Here is a 20,983-nt window from a genome sequence, read left to right as displayed (position 1 = left end):
ATGTCGATCGTGTGAGTCTCGCCGCTCCCAGCGTCGCCCGCGCTTCACTGTAATCGCTCTCAATCGCGTGCCGTCTGAATACATTGTTATCGATCTCAAAGTTTTGTGTTTAATCCATCATCTTAAATAGCTAGTGGACTTTTCTGTTAGTAGTATTTGTAGTTTTTAGAGAAGGCGACCGACAGCTAAGGTCATTTGCGCCATAGGGAATGGACAGGACAGGATGAAGGGTGGAGAGAAACCCGGCGTCGACATTGGCCTACTCTTTACGAAAGGCGCTAAGGGGTCCGCAGTTTAACGTCCCATCCGACGGACGGCGTACTCACTCAAAGTGCCCTCCACAAAGCACCTCAAGTAGGGATCGAGATACCTCTGAAAAATATTCTATATATAAAAACACCGCCGGGATTTGAACCCGCGCCCTCAGGGTGTGAAGCCAGTACGTTAACCCCCGCACCATCTCGATCCCCCACTTTTCTGTTAGTGAAGCAGGCCAGTAATATCAATTTGTACGATAAATTAGCCTTCGTTGAGCCCAAGGAAATTTAAAAAAATTAAATTTGTAACTTTAATTGCTTTAACCTAGCCTTTTTTATAAATTTTGCATTTTCGATAGAGCTAGAATGACTTCCACTGGGTCTTCTGTCGCGATGCACGCCTGCGCCGGTGAGTGCGTGGCCCGTATCGCTGCGTTGGAGGGTATCGTGGCTTAGCTTCGGTCTATGGTTGACGGGAAAGTTTTTCACGTTCCGGAAACCGGGGGATTTGAAGGTAGCAAAGTAGCGGGGGAAAGTTAACTCTACGGCGAGGGATTGGAGTGCGAAGGCAAACCTTATTCCCGTCTCCAACAGGTATCATGTGCCATCGGATGATAGCCCAGCGGTATCCGCAGACCCTTCCTCGGCCCCTGTGAGAGCACCACTCAGAAGGAACCATCAGAGTGGGAAGAGAGGGATTCTAGTGATAGGTAGCAGTAACGTCAGACGTGTGATGGTCCCATTGCGGGAGAGGGCAGACCATGAGGGTGTGAGCCAGCGCCTGACAGCATGGTGCATTCCTAGTGGCGGCGTTCCCCAGGTGACGAAGGCGGTAGGAACGGCGGCTGCGGGCACAAGGTGTTTCTGGTTGCGGGTCGTAGAAAAACCGCGTCCACTGGAACATTGCTGTATCCCGAAATAAGAATATCATGAACAAAAAGCGCAAGTTGTCCCTCGCAGGATCTACCCTTTCGGAAACCGTGCTAATTTTTCATTGCTCCTTGCTATCGAGGTGTCTCACGATCGAGCTAGCAACTTTATGTTCCATAACCATGCGCGAAATGGATGCGAGGGAAATAGATCTGCAATTGCTCGGTTCCGGTCTGTCTCCGTTTTTAAATATATGGGATCCTTATGAAGTTGGATTGATTACCGAATTGGATAGCGTACGGTGTAGAGGAGCTAGATATGTAAAACGTTGTTGCGATAATTGTGGGTCACGGTAGTCCAGGGGGTAGAGCGTTGGACTACTGACCGGAGGGGCCCGGGTTCGATTCCCTGGGCACCTGCAGCTCCACCTTTGGGCAACAATGGGTACCAGATCTTCCTGGGAAACCATAACCGGCACAGGGAAAGGAACTGGCCCCCCTACCCTGGTGTGTGAATATTCACACGCCGTCGGGCTTAGTACTGGGTGAATTCTACCATCCACTACCGAACCGACCTTCGGGTTGATTACTGTTTTTATGGTTATGATAAATGGACTAGCGTATCCAACAAATTAGAGGAGCTACAATGGGAATCACTCACGGAGCAAAGGTTAAATTATAGATTTAGTCTCTTGCATAAATTGGAAAGACGTCTCTTTGGCAGCGATGTTGAAAATGTATTATTATCCCCAACGTACTACGGTAGGAGAGATTTTGTCAAAAAAAATCGAGATCAAGTCTAAGGTGTTATTTTTTCCACGAATGATAAGGGAATAACATTGTTCGACCGATTGGTAGGGTCATATTCGGGTCAAAATTAGTCTGGTATGTATTCGTCTCCTGCCACACACCCTTGCGGTGGTCTGCAGGGTACTAAAAATATCTTAAGCGATAAGGGATTAGAATTAAATAACGTTGGTCCGACCGCGCTAGAAGGGAAAGGTGTTTTGGGTCAAGGTTAGTCTGGTGCGTGATCACCCACTGTCACTCACCCTAGTGGTGGCTCGCAGGGTACTAAATAAAACTAAAAAAACTTCAATTCATTTGCACTCGTGCGTTGGCCTCCCTCCGCCATACTCTCGCTTCCTCACATCACACCACTCCAACGAACTCTTTTTGGCCACGATTTCGGACTAACATGGGGTTCTTTAATTGTCCCTGCCAAGTCGTCTAACCAAAAATAAAAGGGGATAAAGTGTTAGCTATCTCCAAGAAGAGCAAAACCACTCGAATTAGCGGTACTTAACATAATTTTATGCAACAAAACGCATGCTCTATAAATGAGTGTCATATTTAAACAAATCAGTTGTCTTATGCTCTTTTTCCGCGAACCTATAAGTTTGTTTTATTGTATTTATTTATATATACCCTGCAAGCCACCGCTAGGGTGTGTGGCAAGGGGTGAATACACACCAGAATAATTTTACCCGAACATGACCCTACCGCGGTCGAACAATGTTATAATGATCCCCTATCTTTCGTGGGAAAAATGACATCTTTAATCTCTCTGTTCTACACTTAATCTCTCTAATTTTACTAGCATGATCCCTCCTACCGCAGTACGGCGGGGGTAATAATACATTTTCAATATAACTGCTAAAGAAACCCCCTTCCAAATTATTCGAGAGCATCAATCTGTAATTGAACCTTCGTTTCGTGAGTGATTCCCAGCCTAGCTCCTCTAATATTTTGGATACGCTACTCCATATATCATGACAATGTTTTACAAATCTAGCTCCTCTTCGCCGCACGCTATTCAATTCAGCAATCGATCAAACTTTATAAGGGTCCCATTGGCAGCATATTCTAAATGAGACCAAACCAGCGAAAGATAACAAATCTCTGTAGGGTTTTCATCACATTTACTCAGCACTCTTATGGTAATTCCTAATTTTTTGTTAGCTTGTCCACATATTTCACGTATGTGTTTCACACAGGAGAAATCGTGAGTGAGGGTAACGCCTAGGTATTTAATTTAGTCCACACATTCCATTTCGGTGCTCCCAACGCAGGAGGCGTTTGGGAGGGAATTGCTCTTTTTCCAAAAATTTATGACCGGTACGCTCCCTGGAAGTCGTCTTCGGGGACCTCTCGCAAGGTCTTCGTCACGGCTGATTGAATCACTTCTATGGACGAAAAACTGGTTCCTATCAGGGCTGCCTTAATGCGAGGGAACAGAAAGAAGTCTGCTGGGGCGGTGGGGCAGCGTTGGCACCTGGTGTTTGGCTAGGAACTCGCGGACTCGTAGCGCGTTGTGATGGAGTTGCAAGGTTGCGGAGCTGTCTGTTCTCGTCCTGATGACCCTTTTTCGGAGTCTTTCCAGCACATCCACGCAGTAGGCAGCGTTAACTGTCTACCATTGAGGAACAAACTCCTTATGGATCACTCCTTTTCTGTCAAAAAGACAATGAGAATTGTTTTCACTTTTGATTTGCTCATCCTTGCCTTTTTGGGCTTGGGGGACTGGTCGATGTACCACTCCGAGCTTCGGCGTTTTGTTTTTGGGTCGTATTCAAAAACCCAGGTTTCATCACCAGTAATGACGTTATACAAATAGTCTGGTTCATGTTCACTGCGAAAGTTCACTTGAAATTTCCGCTCGGTTGGTCTTCCGTGACAGGGTCGGCGAGCAGAGGTTTACAATGACTGACGTCTTGCCGCTTCCACAGCTTGGAGAGCACAGCTGACACCTGAGGGCAAAGCTTAGCGACCCCTCCATCTCCTCAAAGTGGTTCCATCCCACTTCGACCCATAGGAGCGGCGCGGGAAATTTAATTGCATTACCTTTGGAACGCACCCTGTATGCATGTAACTTGGATATTTTCAGCATGACCAATCTGACATAGCTTTTAAACTAATTTTAACTAGGCTCTCAACTTGTACCACTCATAAACACCCGATCTACCGATCGCATTATTACCATAAGCGGCCTTGACCATGTCATGAGTGTCTTTCCGGGTTTTGCTCAGTTTCACGCAAAACTTGTGTCATAGAGCAGTTCCATAATAATTGGTTCATGATGGGGCGTGACAAGGTCATGTTATATGCTCTGCAAAGGCTGGGAGCCAACTGCCACCGGCCTCCAGATTTTCCTGAGACTTCCTCCATCGAACCCGACAATAGAAACTGCCACCCATCCGCCCATCTATCCGGGAAAAAATAAGTCCTACTACCTTTGGGACAGACCTCTTCATACCAATATGCTTGGCAGAAGTAAACAATGTAAAGTCAGTGAGTGTTTATGCTTATATTGATTTCAAATTACACAAGGTACTTTGACTTGATAATATTAGCCTTCAGTTAAGTATAGTCTTTTATTATAAAGCCATGATATGAGGTCTGTCCAGCAAAGATCAAGCCCTGTAATATTTTGATCTGCATCCTCTCTTGGGAAACTGCACAAATGCCTCTCCCTTTCATGAACTCAAACTAATTGTCCCCTAATTAAGAATTTACCTGGTTCTCCAGCCTTTAATTGATGATTCTGGGAACCACACCAGCTGTGCGTGAAATCAAACTCATGGTTATGTTGTCCTTACAGTAGTAGTAGTAGTTTTGAGGGGAGGCGACCGACAGCTGAGGTCATTTGCGCCATAGGGGATGGATAGGAAAGGATGAAGGGTGGAGAGAAACCCGGCGTCGGCATTAGCCTACTCTTTACGAAAGGCGCCAAGGGGTCCGCAGTTTAACGTCCCATCCGACGGACGGCGTACTCACTCAAAGTGCCCTCCACAAAGCACCTCGAGTAGGGATCGAGATACCTCTGAAAAATATTCAACACCGCCGGGATTTGAACCCGCGCCCTCAGGGTGGGAAGCCAGTACGTTAGCCCCCGCACCATCTCGATCCCCTTGTCCTTACATATTGCTGCTTTAACCTTTTTGGAATAGGAGCTAATACTGATTGTTTTTGCATGCAAGTATTTTCTTTCGTGTGATACACTTGTTTCCAGGAGTTTACAAAGAAAGGACAAAATAGCTCTGAAACCCATATGAACAATGCATACCTAAGCTTAAAATATCTCCCTTGAATCAAAGCTGACTCAGGACTTGTATTGAACAGATAAACACTGCCTTGAATCTGCTTTTCAACTTTAATCAGCCATTTGGTTTTCAAAATATGAACTTAATGTCTATTGCAACTACATTGATCAATTCCATTACTAACTTTTCATAGGACCTATCCACTGAAATTGGACTTAGCCAGGGTCTACTCTAAGCCATAGATCAGGTCCTGACTGAACCATTAGCCAATAATAAGTCATCTTAACACTCAAGATGATACTAGTCCAATGCTTTAATTTCCTTGCTCTTATACACTATGCTTTTAACCACTTTCCTATCAAAAGTGATGATTGAGGATTGTTCAGGTTAGCAGATTATTATTGGCCATGTTAAATTTAAGCATAAATGGAATCTGTTATAAAAAGTTATTTGTTATCACTCAATAATTTGCAGCCGTGTTTCAAGGGTGAGGTGGTCACGCAGCATGAGCAGATTTCTATAATGTAAGTATATCAAGCAACTTAGAGCAGAAGGTAGGAATTAACTTTGTAGTTATTGGCAGTGGTTGTTGCACACGGTCTCATAATAAAGGGTCATTCTTACTCTCATTGCAGGCACATTGGATAAGAATATTACTCAGTATTAGCAGCAGTGAAAGATCTAATTAGCTTTGGCTGACAAACATTGATGCACGCCAATGGAAACATTGTGACCAGACAATAGTTTTTCAGTGGTGAATAATTAGTTGTTTAACAAAGGATTAAGCATACTAGAGGGACTATATCTAAATATTTTCAGTTCTTTCACAAGAGATTGTGCCAACTAAACTACAGTAAATTCAAGGAAATGTGAGCAACATTTGTAATTTGAATTATTGCCATTTTATGTGATTTAATTTTGCTTTTACCCCATTTTGCTCATAGATATGGTATAACAAATGTTTTGAATTCATTGATGAGTGTCGAAGAAGTTAAAAGTGATTTTGGTAACAACTCTACAGGAATCAATTTCATTTCAATCAAGTGCTCAGAGTAATTTGTCAGTGAAAAACTTCATTACTGTTTTCAATGCTTACCACAGCAACAGTAGGAATTCAGTGGAAACAGTTGCCATAGCAGTAGCAGCATAAGAAAGGAGCAATAAAGTGGGTTTCAGTTCAATGGAAATGGAGAAACAGTTGAGGCTGTCAGCTAGTGACAGTGGTCCCACAAGGCAGGATTATTGCTCTATTTCTCTGCTCCCCCAATTTGAAACCCCACTGCCTATTTCCAAAACTCCCTCACTCTTGATTTGATTACAGGGCAGTTTCAGCAGAGAAGCAGGACAGTGGTACATGGGAGCTTTGGTTTGACTTTGATTGAGATAATTTCACCTCTCTGCAATTTTAATTGCTGTTAATAATGATTCAGAAAAAGTTCCACTTAGTAAATGAACTCGTATGTATATTGCATAAAAATATTACTCCCAAAAAATAAAAAAAAATTAATCATACAAGAAATGTACACTGATATGATTTTTATTTCCTCATCCGAAAGAGCACCACCATTCAAAAATTCATTTTGTTAAAAACAACTCATCTGTTTTGTTATTAAGTTGTTCTATAAACATTACTCACAGGGTTAAACTCAATACAATCTAACAAGTAAACCACATTATTTTTGCTGCAACCATGATCATTACATTCTTAATTACTTACAAGACACCTATTTTCATAAAAAAATATTTATTTAGCGAATACCATCATACATTTCATGGGGATTCATCAATCAGCATTTCCTTGAGCAATATTTATATTCCTTGCAATGATCCATCTCCTTAACACAAAGCACATTTGACAGCCAAAAGTAATGGCCTATATTATACTGATGGCATTTATCTTTATTTCAAAGTTACATGTACTCTTTGTTCAAAGCCCTACCAATCACAAGCCTTCTCACTTCACTTGTTCCAGCTCCAATTTCATAGAGCTTAGCATCCCTGAAGTAGCGACCAGTTGGATAGTCATTGATGTAACCATTTCCACCTAAAATTGCCAAAAAATACAAAGGTGTAAAATTAATCCAAAAATTAATGTCCAAAGAATTCTTGCCTCCAAACAGCTGAGATTTAAATTCACTGTGGCACTATGAGTGGAGTATGATCGAAAGGGTTACCAACAAGTACAAACATCCTAGCATTGTATCATTTGGAGTCATTATTGAAATGACATTTGCCAATATGGACCGTGGCACATTATAATGAGCCTGATAATGGAGGCTGTCATTCTAGCATGTGGAGGATTAATTGTTTGTTGTTTATGATCATACAAACAATTCATTACAAAAAACTTGGTAAAAATTTTCATTTTGTAATAAAAAAGTTTGGAAAAATTGATTAATTTGTCTAAATGCTTGCAATCCAATCTGCATTATTTTAGAATAAAATTGGTTGTTTCAGGTTTGACTATGGTGAATTGATTTGCTGTGAAAATAAAAATAAACACTAGGTGGATTCCACTAAATATCTACTTGTATCACCCAGGTATCAAAACATACTATCGACTGTATCTGATGATACTATGTATTGAAAGCTGCATACTACAATCAAATTTTACGTGGAATTCACAAAGTTTTTATTTTTCTTTCAATAGTATATTATTTCACAATATGGTATCCATTGTATACCTATTTATTATATCTTCCGGAAAATTGAGAAATATTATTACTTTTCCTAATTTCCTAGTTATCCTTTGCAGAGAGTATGTAATACTAATTCAAGTGCGTGAGTATAAATAGCCTGTGTATACAATACCACTCCATGAAAAAATTTTGGATTATAGTCCTAAATTTTTACATCACATTGAATGAAGATGTCTTACCCAAACATTGTATGGCATCTGATCCCATTATTGTGGCTTTCTCTGCCAGGTACAGAATAACTCCGGCACAATCCTTTCGACTGACATGACCTTTATCACATGCTCTTGCCACACTGTATAGATATGAGCGGCAAGCACTCAAGGTTGAGTACATATCAGCTATTTTACCCTGAAAGAGAAGTTTTTTTTATTAAAACTTGAGTGTCCATTCCATTAAGCCATTCCACAAACTTAGTTCCAGGATGCCCTTAGCTTACCTGCATGAGCTGAAACTCTCCAATTCTCTGGCCGAACTGCTTCCTCTGATGAACATACTCAAAAGCAGTATCACAACAGGCCTGCATTATTCTGGAAGAAATCATTTGAGTAAAAGCAAGACATTAGTAAACTACTTACATTTGTCAGACACCATAATGCTTGAAGGCAAAATTGTTAAAAATGATTTAGCAAAAAAATATTACAATATATTTCCCAATTAAAGTTTAACCCAGCTTTCCCAAAAAAATACATATTTACATTAGTATATATGCGCACATATATTATATAATATGCCATTAAAATGTACATAACTCAGCCAATTTTAATTTGTAATGAGGTGTATGAAGATCCACCAAATAGCTAATATATAAACAAAAAAATGATGGAAATTGGCTAATTGAAGAATGATCTAAGTTTTTCAAACAGAAGCTTAAAATATTTGGATGAAATTCCATTGGAAAAAGTTCACACTTGAAACAAAAACAACAGCTTTAAACAAAATATGAGGGTAGTAAGAAAGGCTCTCAGAATCACCACCAGATGCCCGTGCAACGTGTTTCCCACGTAATGATAGGTAATCCTTTATGAGTAAACATGTAATGCATCAGGGCTCTGGGAAGAGAGCTGTGGTGCAGATACCTGTTGTTGTTCCCGTATAGTGATTTGTGAAGATAGAAAAAATTGAGATTCGAGCAGTGATTAAATACTTAGTAAAGAAAGGTATTAAAGCAAAGGAAATTCATGCAGACTTTCAGAACACTCTGGAGGACTCTGTTGCTTCATATTCAACTGTTGCAAAGTGGGCAAATTAGATTAAGTTTGGTGAAGACAGCTTAGATATTGATCCACATAGTGGTCGGCCAAAATATGCCACTACTCCAGATATTATCGAAGATTCCCTTCAAACAAAGAACTAACAACCGAAGTAGATGGGTATATTGTAGGCTTGAAGGAATTTCATTTTCGAGATGGGATCAAGATATTGGAACATTGCTGGATCAAGTGCATCTGTTTACAGGGAGACTTCATTGAAAAAAAAATATGTTTCATTGAGGTAAGTTGTTTATTTATATTCCATTCCAAGAAATTTTCTAATTACACTCGCATCTACACCTGATACAAGATAGAAGCACTCAAATTTCATTGCTGTACTACTTAACACCCACTGAATATTATTACTAAAAATTAAAACTTGATTATAGAAAGCAACATCTCATTGCTCAAGTCCAAGGAAGTATCCCATCCAATTTTTAGGATTGTGAGATGAAATGCAGGCATATTCCTTCACCAATTTTTATAATACTTTGCTTGTACATTATTATGATCATTCTGCACCTCATTTAAATACCTAAATAATCTAACTCTCTAATTGTTACATTATTAATGAATGTTCACCAAATTTTTCTCAACTATACTATCCTGCCAAGAGGCAGACACGTGGATAGAGTATTGGACTCTTGAACGGAGGGCCTGGTTCAATTCCTGGGAATACTTCTGGGCACCCTCAGTTTCACCTAACCCATGTGATTTTCCAGCTTCACTCAACCTGTATGATTTTTCAAGTACCAAAACATCCTGTGAAAACATACCTTGCAAAGGGAAAACTGCCCCCCTTATCCTGAAGCAGGAATTTTACATACCACTGAGCTTACAGGGTTCGTCCGGAAAATAAGTGTACTGACTCCTGGGCTGGGCGCGCCGCTCCAGGCGCGCCCAGCACCGCTCTGATGGGCTGCGATTGGAGGGGGGTATGTTGGCAAGCGACGCTGAAAAAGGCAGTCGGCTCTGAGCTGTGGTATAGTGAGGAGCTCTGTTAACGCGAACCTCCACACTCGACCCACGTCACGGAACGCGATGCCGAAGTTTTTGGAGCAGCGTTATTCCATCAAATTTGCGGTAAAGCTTGGGAAATCGTCTACCGAAACTGTCGGTATGATTAACCAGGCTTACGGGGAGTCAGCCATGTCCAGAAACATGATCTTTCGGTGGCACAAGATGTTCGTGGAGGGCAGAGAAGAGGTCGACGACAAGTCATCGAGAGGTTCCCGATGATGCCTTCGCGCGAGCGTTCCAGGAATGGGAACACCGCTGGAACAAGTGTATCGACTCACAAGGGTCCTATTTTGAGGAATATTAGCTTAAGATATGTAAAAGTGTAATAAATTTTTTTTCCTGAGCTCAGTACACTTATTTTCCGGACGAACCCTGTAGTACTAGGTGGGCTCTATCCTCACCTATCAAACTGATTTTCAGATCATAACTATGGTTTCATGCCAAAGTTTAAAAAGAGAATTCTCTTGTACGTATATTATCAACTGCATTCAGCAATCCCTTGGAAGAGCAGTGTTAAGTTAGACTTTTAGTAAAAGAAATGGCATGAGTTCAAGAACTTTCAGAAATGAAAAAATATAATCCACTTTAATGAGTTATCACAAAAAAATCCATTTAATTAGCCTAGCCTGTTGTTTGCTCTATGCTATACACATACTTGGTATTTCCTCCAGTCTAACAGTTAAAGATGATTTACAATCCTCACGCACCAATTGTTGCTCTTCAGTTACTTTAAAGAGAAAGGAGTTGATCATGAGACTGTGTCCTATTTGAAGCCATATAATTACAACTTCTTCCCTTCCACTTTTCCTGCAAGACCAATACCTTGTGTGATATGACATCCATAATTTCGTAAAATTTATTTTCACAAACTCTTTGTCATGAGATAACCCATATTTTTATGAGAGTATTCTGAAAAGTTGTGATAGAATAACTGATACCTATCCCCAGATTAGTGAGTTGTTGAAACTCTTGAGTGCATATTCAGGGATGCAGATGAAGAAAATCAAAACTCTCCATGAATGTAGCTAATGTTCTCAATAATTTGATGTGCCAGAGTGTATCAGACAATATATTTAAAGGCACTCATTAGATTGAAGTATATGAGATGGGTCTCATCACTAGCCTCAATAATGGGTTGAATAGAAGAAGGGACCATTTGGTCTCAATTTTGCCCAGATAAAGACCTTTATCTATCTATCAACATACTCTCTAGGGTTATTTTAATTGCAGAAGGTCCTGCTGTTAAGATGCATTGTATCAATGCTACACCAAGGTTGAAATCTGAACTTGGAGGTAAATTTAGGAGAGGTTAATGAGCAAAGGCAGGCGTAATTTGTCTTAGAAACATCCATGTACATAGTCACTACATTGAAATATCAATTACTTCAGATAACATGGCCATATACTCCCTTGAATAGGGTGGGACAGTTGGCTTATTTTAGCGAGTATTTCACATTTTGGAATAACCACTGTGAATAACTAAAAGCTGGAATTCAAGTATCATACACAAAATTGTTAAAAGGGACAGGTACAAGATATAGAAGACCTGGCTCATTGTTTGAAAAAACCTATCAGCTAAGACTAGAAACAATAATGCCTCATGGGTGAAATAAATGGATGACGTTGCTGACATAATTACACATTATAATGATCTTTATGATTATTACTATTACTAAAATTGCATATATTGATATGTGGTTCGTCAACTTTATGATAAATGCTGCAAATGGAACTTGTTTGGGGCATACTTGTTACCAGATAGAGATCAGAGTTTTGCAAGAATGTCAGGAGGCATTAAAAGATTTTCTTGTCACCAAATATATGAAATAGCCAATGTCAAGTTAAGAACTTATTTATGCCCAATAAAACAACATCACTGTTCTACTGTCAGCCAAAAAAAATATAAAAGAATTAGATACTCAAAGTTTAAAACAACTATGTCTCCTTTAAGATAGACAAATGCCTATTCTAGCTTAGTCTATGATTTACAAGTTTATACTCCAAGGTAATACAGTTTCCACAAATTCTAAAATTGGTCCCTAGTCTAAGCTCTGGATCAGGGTATTTTGAAAAGCTTTAAAACTAATCAACACATTTGAGCACCAGCTGTAAAAATGCTACGATTGCAAAGTCAAGAGAACTGCATGACAATTTACTTCAATGGCAAATTGAATACATACTGATCTTTCTATCATACTTTCTAGCTATTTGGTAACAAGTCCAAACTTAAAAAAATCTTAATGATGCAAAAACAATCAGAAATCAATGGGATAACAGCAAAAAATTACCAAAATCACAACTCTTTCATTTTACTGAATAAACTTATGCTAAAATGTTTATTAATAAACTTGTATGCATTTCCATTGTTTTAGTTTTTAAACATGCACATGCATTTCAGCTAATTCAATGTGTAGTAATTATAGTTTTCATTTCTCTGTTTTTACAAATATATACATACATCAATCTATCACTTATTCATTCATTCACCTCTTCAAAAGTATAGAAGTTTCACTCTAGTTATGGCAATATATTACGTGGATGAATTATAATAAAACAGTAACATGATCTTAATTCAATCATTTCATGCACTGTGTATGAAGTGTTTCTTGCATGGAAAGTGCAACACACCATTTCTTTAAACTACCTAAACCAAGTGAGACATGAATATGTTTGATTATGTCTGTATGAGGACATGCATTCTCAATATAGAGCAGGTCAGGATATATGTGGATATATACTATGGATATATACTATGGACATTTTACGGTTTCGGATGGTTACTTATCAGCAATAATTTTACAAAGGAATAAATGCTGCTAGATTTCAAATTAAAAATCACCATTACCTCATAATGTTAAAATAAAGTTGCAAAGTTATTTACTAATATGCAATCTATGAAAAATAATATTACCCTAAAGGACCACCAGCAAGGACCAGTCTTTCTAAATCCAGTCCACTAAAGAGAATATAAATTCCTTTGTTTTCTGGACCCAAAAGATTTTTTGCTGAAATAATAATAAAACAAGTAAAAATTTCAAATTAAGATCCATAACAGTCCCTCATTAACAATGACAAAAATATGCATGCTGTGAGCCTTCAATACCACTTTGTACAATCATTACATATTGCATGATTAATTTAGCATATTCTTTACTTCAAAAAGCTCATTGTGCACACAACATGATATTTTAATTTTGTGACTATATTGCCCAAATGGAAATTGGAATGGAATTGACATGGAAATTTCAAATGCACTTCGCATGGAGTAAAATATCCTTGAGCTGAAATTGATATTTTCAAATGACTACTGTCTTTAGTTCAAGAGTAAGATAATTAGGTTCACATACACTAGTAAATAATTCATTCGTTAGTCATTCATTATTCATTCTGCTAATGTGATTTGGAATTCATATACATCTGTATGGCATTATTCAAATGGAGGAGTAAAAAATAAATTAAGAGGAAGTCTACAGAAAAAATATGGAAGTCATCTCTGACTGATTGATAAGCACACCCAAGGCCAAGGTTACTAGCTCACACAAAAGTATGAATCTGCTTTCCTTCAAAATTTCGAATTTTTTCATCATTAAAATGTGTTTGACAGAGAGGAGGATAACATTTTTGTCACTCATCACCACCACCAGATATATGATTGATAAAATAAAGAGTGCTCCATTTGTCTTTTACCATGCTTTGGTGGCTTTCATGTGATTTTCAACATTAAAAAAAGTCTAATTAGAGCATAAACTAACTGCTATGCATTTAAGAAATGATATTGTCTTCTCAGTGAGTTTCCTTCCTCACATACTGAGGATACTTCTTAAACACATGATAATGCAGAGAATTTTAAGTAGTTATTTTAACAATCAATTTTTAATGGTGAAAGGCATTTCATTTAACTCCCAGTAGCACCCAAGCAGGGATATACCACAGCATTGTGGGAAACTGCAGGTTTTACAATGAAAGAACTAGCCCCCCCTTCTTCCCTGATGTATGAATATCACAGACCCCATTGTAGTTAACATTAGAAGAACCCTACCTTTACCTACCAAACCAATATTTGAGATGATCATTGATGCAGGGGGCAAAAGTGAACTTGAAGATTAGGTAGATAAAAATTGAGTAAAAATTGGAAAAACAGCATTTACCTTTCAGTTTTAAACAAAGGAAATTTTCAACGTATTTCCACAAAAGTATTTTTTTGGCAAAATTATTAAATACATTCAAAATCTCTAGTTTGCTGAATAAAAGATGCAACACACACTTTTTCATCAGTTCTTGATATGACGTTATTTACAAGATGGTAACCATTTTATGCAAGCAATTAAATGGAAGAAAATCTGGGAGATTTTGTGGTTATCTCACAACACATCTACCATCATTTTTTTGTACATGTCTACTACATTGGCTTGAAATTATGAAAGCAGTGAATATATAAGTTAAGGTTTATGAGAATGTCTATTTAAGATAAAACCTTTTCATACATTCACATTTCCATTGAAGTTGGCATGGAAGTTTCCCTAAGAAAATTCAATGTATTTAATGTGAACTTAGCATTTTCTGAAAAATTAACACTTTTTAAAAGGCAAAAAGCTGTAAAAACATGCAGGCAATTAGTATGTACGGAGTAATATTAAAGAGGGATGATCCCTTTCGGTACCTTCAGATACAAATATCTGAGGAAACAATAGTTTCATTGGAATAATAACTGAAATTGGTTTGCTTTATGATTTAAAAAAACTAGGATCTGGATTTCGTATTTCAAAGTCTAGTGGTTCAGTAACTGAATCACTCAGTGTAGCAAGAAATGCTAAAAACTAAAAGAAAGAAATAAGTGATAATTTATTTCTTCATACCTAAAATGAATAAGTATTAAATATTGATAAATTAACATTAATTTTTTTCATAAAGTAGCCAAGGCTTAGCATCATTTTAATTTGAACAGTTGTCAATCATATTATAATTCCAACATTCTATTATATTCACACTCTTTTGACAAATTTTATGGACCCAAAAAATTCAATCCAAGATCCACGATCTTGTTTTGGATCTGAAATAAGACCAGGATCTGCCTATCCCTAGAATTAATACAAACATAGCACCCAGGGGATGTGAAGATGAGGCTTGGCATTTTTGCATCACTTAGATCTATTCTTATTATGAACAAAGAGAAGTTCATCGTTGAGATGAGTTTTCAGGGAAAAGCCACGTGAATCAAAAATTGTTTCTTTTCTGTGATCAGGACAGAAATCAGAGAACCTACGAGCAATTTTTGGTAGCTAGCTCCTGAATGAATTGAGGTCCTAATGAGTTGATTCCTATCACACTGTTTGTACGGAGTAATACCACCTTTAGGTCCCACAGAATCAGTGAGGTTATGATATCACCAACAGTGACTCATTCCTGGTTAAATGCTACAAATTTCAGGCATTATGTGACAACTGGCTTGCATGCAATTTTTTCATTTATTATCATGGTGAGATGAAATTTTAATGAATTTTTACATTGTATAAGCAGTTGCGTGGTACACATGTTACCGTTGCATTTAGGGATTGGTTTTTCCATCTTGGGGCTTGAAAATAAGACTAATTTTTTTCCTTTTGCAAGCAGAAAAAAATATTCAATCCAATACAGCATGTATTTTAGGCAAGTATATGCTGAAATGTTTTGACTGGATGACTATGGCAACTTATTCAAAAACTAGATTAAAATCAATGGTAACAATAGAAGTTTGGATATTGTTAGCATCAGGCTTCGGGCACCAAGGGACCAAGTCTGATCTCTTTTGAAATTTTTTTAAACAACTTCTAACCTCCTGTAAACTAAAACTCTCTAGCTTCAGTTGAAAAGCCCTAATTCAATATATTACCAGAGATAAGTCCAAACATTATATCTACGAGATATATTTATTCTTAACTCTGAGAAAAAGAAGAAGAGAAAAGAGTTACAGCTTTAGATCATCTTTGCCACAAATATTATCCAAAATAGAACTTGAGATAGCACAAATAAGGCATTAGCAGTGAAGTGTCCCACATAGCAAAAAACAAAACTAGGGTGACAATAGGATGATCTCCAGTGATTTCCATTGACATACAGATCATGACCATGATCTTGAAGGAAATTTTCAAAATGTTTGAAGGTGACAGCCATCGAGCAGCATGATTTCAGTACATGGAAATTCCAAAAGACCATTTTGTGGTTAGCTAGATGTAAATTACTCAATTATGATCAGAGCCTTAACAGTATAGTCTAAAAGTATGAGTATTGTATGCACAGAGTGCATTATGAGGGAATATACCTTAAATCACTCATTGTTCCCCAAAGCACAGCAAAGGACTAAATAGTTCTGTTTGCATTTTTGATGAAAATATTTCTCTTTTGATTAACTATTTTCGACATATAATTAACATTTTATATCAATTAAGAATGGGGTGATTATAGTAATGAAAATGAGGAGACTTACTTCAAAACTAAGGTATTGTATCTTGCAAATCGGCTTTAAAAAATATAGAAGTCATAAAATGAACTAGACCATTGTTCCATTGGAGTTACTGAGATGCCTTCTATACCTTTCATGAAGGATTATTCACTAGCAATATATCCATATGTTGTATGGCAACTGCAAGCCAAATATGACTCTATTGTTAATGGATGATGAGGAATAATTTGTTTTCATGACATGATGGAAAAAGAAGCATCATGAGACACAAGTATGTAAATGATAGAATAGAGGAAAATGTAAGAACCTGTGTACAACACAACGATATACAAAGAATAGCTACCACTGCAATTATAAGAATTGCCAGTTTATAAATTTAAGTCACCCATACCAGGTACTTTGCAGTCCTCAAAAATGAGCTCTCCAGTGTTTGACCCTCTCATTCCTAATTTATCCAACTTCTGGGCCGTTGAAAAACCTTCCATTCCACGTTCCACAATAAATGCCGAAATTCCATGCTGAGGCTTAGCCGCCGATGGATTTGTTTTGGCATATACCTGATGATATAACACAGGATGAAACAAAACATTTTATGACATCAGTAAAAATACTGGCAACAACCTCTCAAATAAGTTAACTAGAAATCTAATCAATTAGAACTAGGTGAATATATATAAAAAAAAACCATAAGCACTGTTATCGACCCAAAGATCAGTTTGATAGGTGATCACAGAGTTAACCCAATACTGACCCAAACGGCTTACCAAATTCACCCATCAGAGTAAGAGGGCCAAATCCTTTCCCATAGCCACATATGGTTTCCCAGAGAGTTCTGGTACCTAAAAAATCACATAGTTTGGGTAAAGCTGAGAGTGTTCATTAAGGCATGTTCGGGAATCGAACCCCGGCCCTCAAGTCAGCAGTCCAATCCCTGACCAGCACAACCCAAAGGTAAAGAGCAATCAAATTACACTTCACTATGTTGAGCGTGTATCCATTTTTCTGGTTGAAACACGATGGATTCTTCAGAATTTAATTTCTATGAAATTTTAATTTATTTAGCACTCTGCAAGTCACCACTAGGGTGAGGGGCAGATGGTGATTGCCAAGAATTTCCACAGTTGCTCTAATTGAAAATAGTCCTATACACCTGCCATGTATTCTCAATAATGTACACTGTGTCTGCTGGACCAATAAATATATTATTATTATAGAGATTTCTCCCCTCGTCAACACCCTTCTCTTTTTGAATTCTGGCGTGTCCTGATTCAGTCCTTGCATGTTTGACAATTGCTAAGAGACAGAGTTGCTTCTTTTCTGTGATCCTTTCAATGTCCTCTAATTTTACAATGTATGGCTGTTTGGTGTTTTGGTGAAGTTCCAGCAAGTGCACTTGATATAATCCTTTGTACATGAGATTAGGAACTTAGTACTTGGGTTTTCAGTATAGTAGTTAATAGGGGAAAATGGCAACCAAGGTAATCTATTCCATTTGGTATCAGCGGGAAGTTTGGTAGTGATGGGACTTACATGGATTTGCAGGATTGAGAGAAATGTCACTGGTATTGGCCTACTCTTTAACAAAAGACAACAAGGAGTCAAGTTTAACATCCCATGTAGGGGCTGGTGTACTCCAAGTCCTCTCTACTTATAGATATCACTCAAAAATTCTACTACCACCATAATTTGAACCTGTATCCTTGAGGTGGGCAGCCAGTACACTAACATCACACTTACCCGATCCTCCTGGGTTTCAGGATGATGTTACAGATTTTCTTTTCTGAAGGATTTTTCTGCAACATAATGCTTTCTTAGCAGTTTGCTTATTTTTCCAGTTATTCCTATGACATATGAGATAGTGGTACACCTTGTGAAGGTTTTTATTTAGTCTCAGCCTCAGTCCTTTTCGTGATCAGGTCTTGGTCCTTTGTCAATTCTTTTTCTTTCCTAGTGAGCTCTTTTAGGACTGTCTGTCTAGGGTTTCTTCTCTTTTCCAGCGCTGAAGGAATTAATCATACAAGGATCTCAGTGCCTGGAATATCGAAGGTGCAGGCACTAATGTATTTCTAAGTGGGTCTTCTGGGTGAGATGATGAAGTGAGCAACATTTGGAAGTCAGATTACATGAGATTATGCAATTTGATGTTGATTTTGTTTTTTATCTCATTTGTTGGAATGATATGATAAAACAAAACTTTGGAACAGGGCATGTTGATGTGTATTACTGAGTGTTAAAAGTGATTTAAATAACATAACAAAAACTCGAAAGTAAATTACTACTGTGTACAGTATTTTCAGCACTTACAATAGTGAAAATAAGACTTGAACGACAATTATAATTACAAGACAGAGCTAGTAAGCTTAAATAATGTGTGTTCCAGTTTAATTGCAAAGGAAGGACAGTTGAGATTGTCAACCAGTGTGAGCACAGTTGCACAACAGTATTAATGCACTGTATCGCTGCTGCCTCTATGACGATACCCAGCTACCTACTTCATAAAATTACTTACTTTGGATTCATTTTCCAGGCAATTTCAGTAGAGTCCTGTGCAGTGGTACAAAGGAGCTCCAGCTAAGTTTTTCAGTCGGGTTTTAAGGGATTAGAATACTATTTATGAAAAAATGAGTAAATAGTGAACATAAGCTTTGGGCTATGGAGTACCTACCTATTCTAAAATTAAAGTACTCATTCCATGTTCATAACACGTTTCGAATCAAAGCATCAGTAAGTTAATAAAGCATTTTTAAAAGCCTTACTTGGAGTAAATACTAAGAAATTAAACTCATTTCAAAATTTGCACCGACTACTAATTTTGTCGATTATCTCTTTCTAGATATATGAGCATCCATGATAAACTCACTGAAATATTACTAGGTAAGCAGTATTGACTGTGGCTATCTATAGCACATTCGTTGAATATTTTGTCCATGGAATATTAGTTCATCGAATTTTCCTGTTTATACCATCCATAAAAATTCTTTTCGCAATATACTCTTCAATCTAGTTAGCTAAGCTTACCACCAAAACTTCTGCATCAGGTGCATTTGTTATCCAAAATTTATTGCCATTTAACACGTAATAATCTTTATGCTTTTCTGCTCTTAAGGTCATGGAGACTACATCAGACCCGGACCCTGGCTCAGACATTGCCAGTGCACCCATATGTTCTCCAGAAGAAAGCTAGAAATGTAGGAAAAGCGCTTAGGTTAGCTCAAACAACCCCGCTGTTTGTGGTATAAGTTAAAAATGACTAATTAAGAAGTATTGCCATATATTTAAAAAATAAACAAATATTATACCTTCGGAAGGTATTTCATCTTCTGCTCCTCATTTCCATTTCTATAAATCTGGTTCATACAAAGATTAGAGTGACTACCGTAACTCAATGCAATAGCAGCACAAGCTCGTGATAGTTCTTCCATTATTATGACGTGATCTAAATACGAGCCATCTGTGCCCCCATATTTGCTAGAAATCGTTATCCCTAAAAGGCCTAAGTCACCCATTTTCTTCCAGAAGGGCTGCAAGTACAAATAAATTATTTACGTAAAAAGGCAGTTTTCTCATAATTGGTTTAATTCATATTTTAAAGGGTGACTTATGAGCTAGTTGTAACTGGAATTTGAAGAAAAATAACAACTTACTCTGAGATTGTCAAAACCATTTTTTTTGTCAATTTCCCCGGCAAACGGCGCTAATTCCTTCTGAGCAAAATTAAAAACTGTTTGGCGAAGCTGTCCAAGAAAAAATTAACATTAGTTTAGATTTAAGGAGTACACATACTCATATCTCAATGACCAGCATTTTGAAACACCTGTTGTTGCTCTGGTGTTAGGGCAAAGATCTCTTCATTAATAGGATAATATTGAGATGCAAATCTGACTTGTACGATTGGTTTTATAATTTTGGAAATGCAATTTACATGACGTATGATCGAAGACCTCGACAACAAAGACGCCATTTCGCACTTGACAGCAGATCGGCCGCTGCGACGAAGAAGTCACTATAGTTGACCTCTCTGATTAATTAATAATTTAGCTTCTGGTATACGTATCAAAGAAGTGAAAAATCAAACAATGACAAATATTTGACTGAAATGACCACCATATGAAACGAAAGTAAGTCACACACAGCGCAATATTTGCCCAACCCTGAAAATGATGCGCTTCAAATATACACGTAAAAGCACTTCTGAGGGTGATTACAAATTGCCCCGAAGATTCAATGGCTTATCGGGGTGATCTTCAAATTAACAGATGATATATTACTACGCCCAATTTAAGATTAGAACACAAACGCCTCGATATAAACTACTTAGATTTTTAAATATTCTATTGAGCATAGATTTATTTGATCAATTCACTTCACTGTTGTCTAACCTCCTCTTAAAATATTTACGTAGCATA

General features: G+C 37.7%; 1 protein-coding gene across 1 annotated transcript; it reads right to left on the bottom strand.

The window, feature by feature from the left end:
• Nucleotides 1-6,690: 6,690 nt before the first annotated feature.
• On the bottom strand, nt 6,691-20,947 carry LOC139692601 (isovaleryl-CoA dehydrogenase, mitochondrial). The gene is made up of 10 exons (XM_071590877.1): nt 20,728-20,947; nt 20,392-20,618; nt 20,222-20,311; nt 19,877-20,098; nt 19,596-19,757; nt 16,969-17,134; nt 13,050-13,143; nt 8,305-8,395; nt 8,048-8,216; nt 6,691-7,213 (listed from the first exon to the last, which is right to left on the bottom strand). Exons 2-10 carry the CDS (start codon nt 20,536-20,538, stop codon nt 7,080-7,082), a joined length of 1,275 nt encoding a protein of 424 aa, XP_071446978.1. The 5' UTR covers nt 20,539-20,618; nt 20,728-20,947; the 3' UTR covers nt 6,691-7,079.
• Nucleotides 20,948-20,983: the final 36 nt, after the last annotated feature.

Source organism: Hetaerina americana, unplaced genomic scaffold (assembly GCF_022747635.1).
Source record: "Hetaerina americana unplaced genomic scaffold, ioHetAmer1.1.p SCAF_4, whole genome shotgun sequence".
NCBI lineage: Eukaryota > Metazoa > Arthropoda > Insecta > Odonata > Calopterygidae > Hetaerina > Hetaerina americana.
This window is presented reverse-complemented; position numbering and strand designations above follow the sequence as displayed.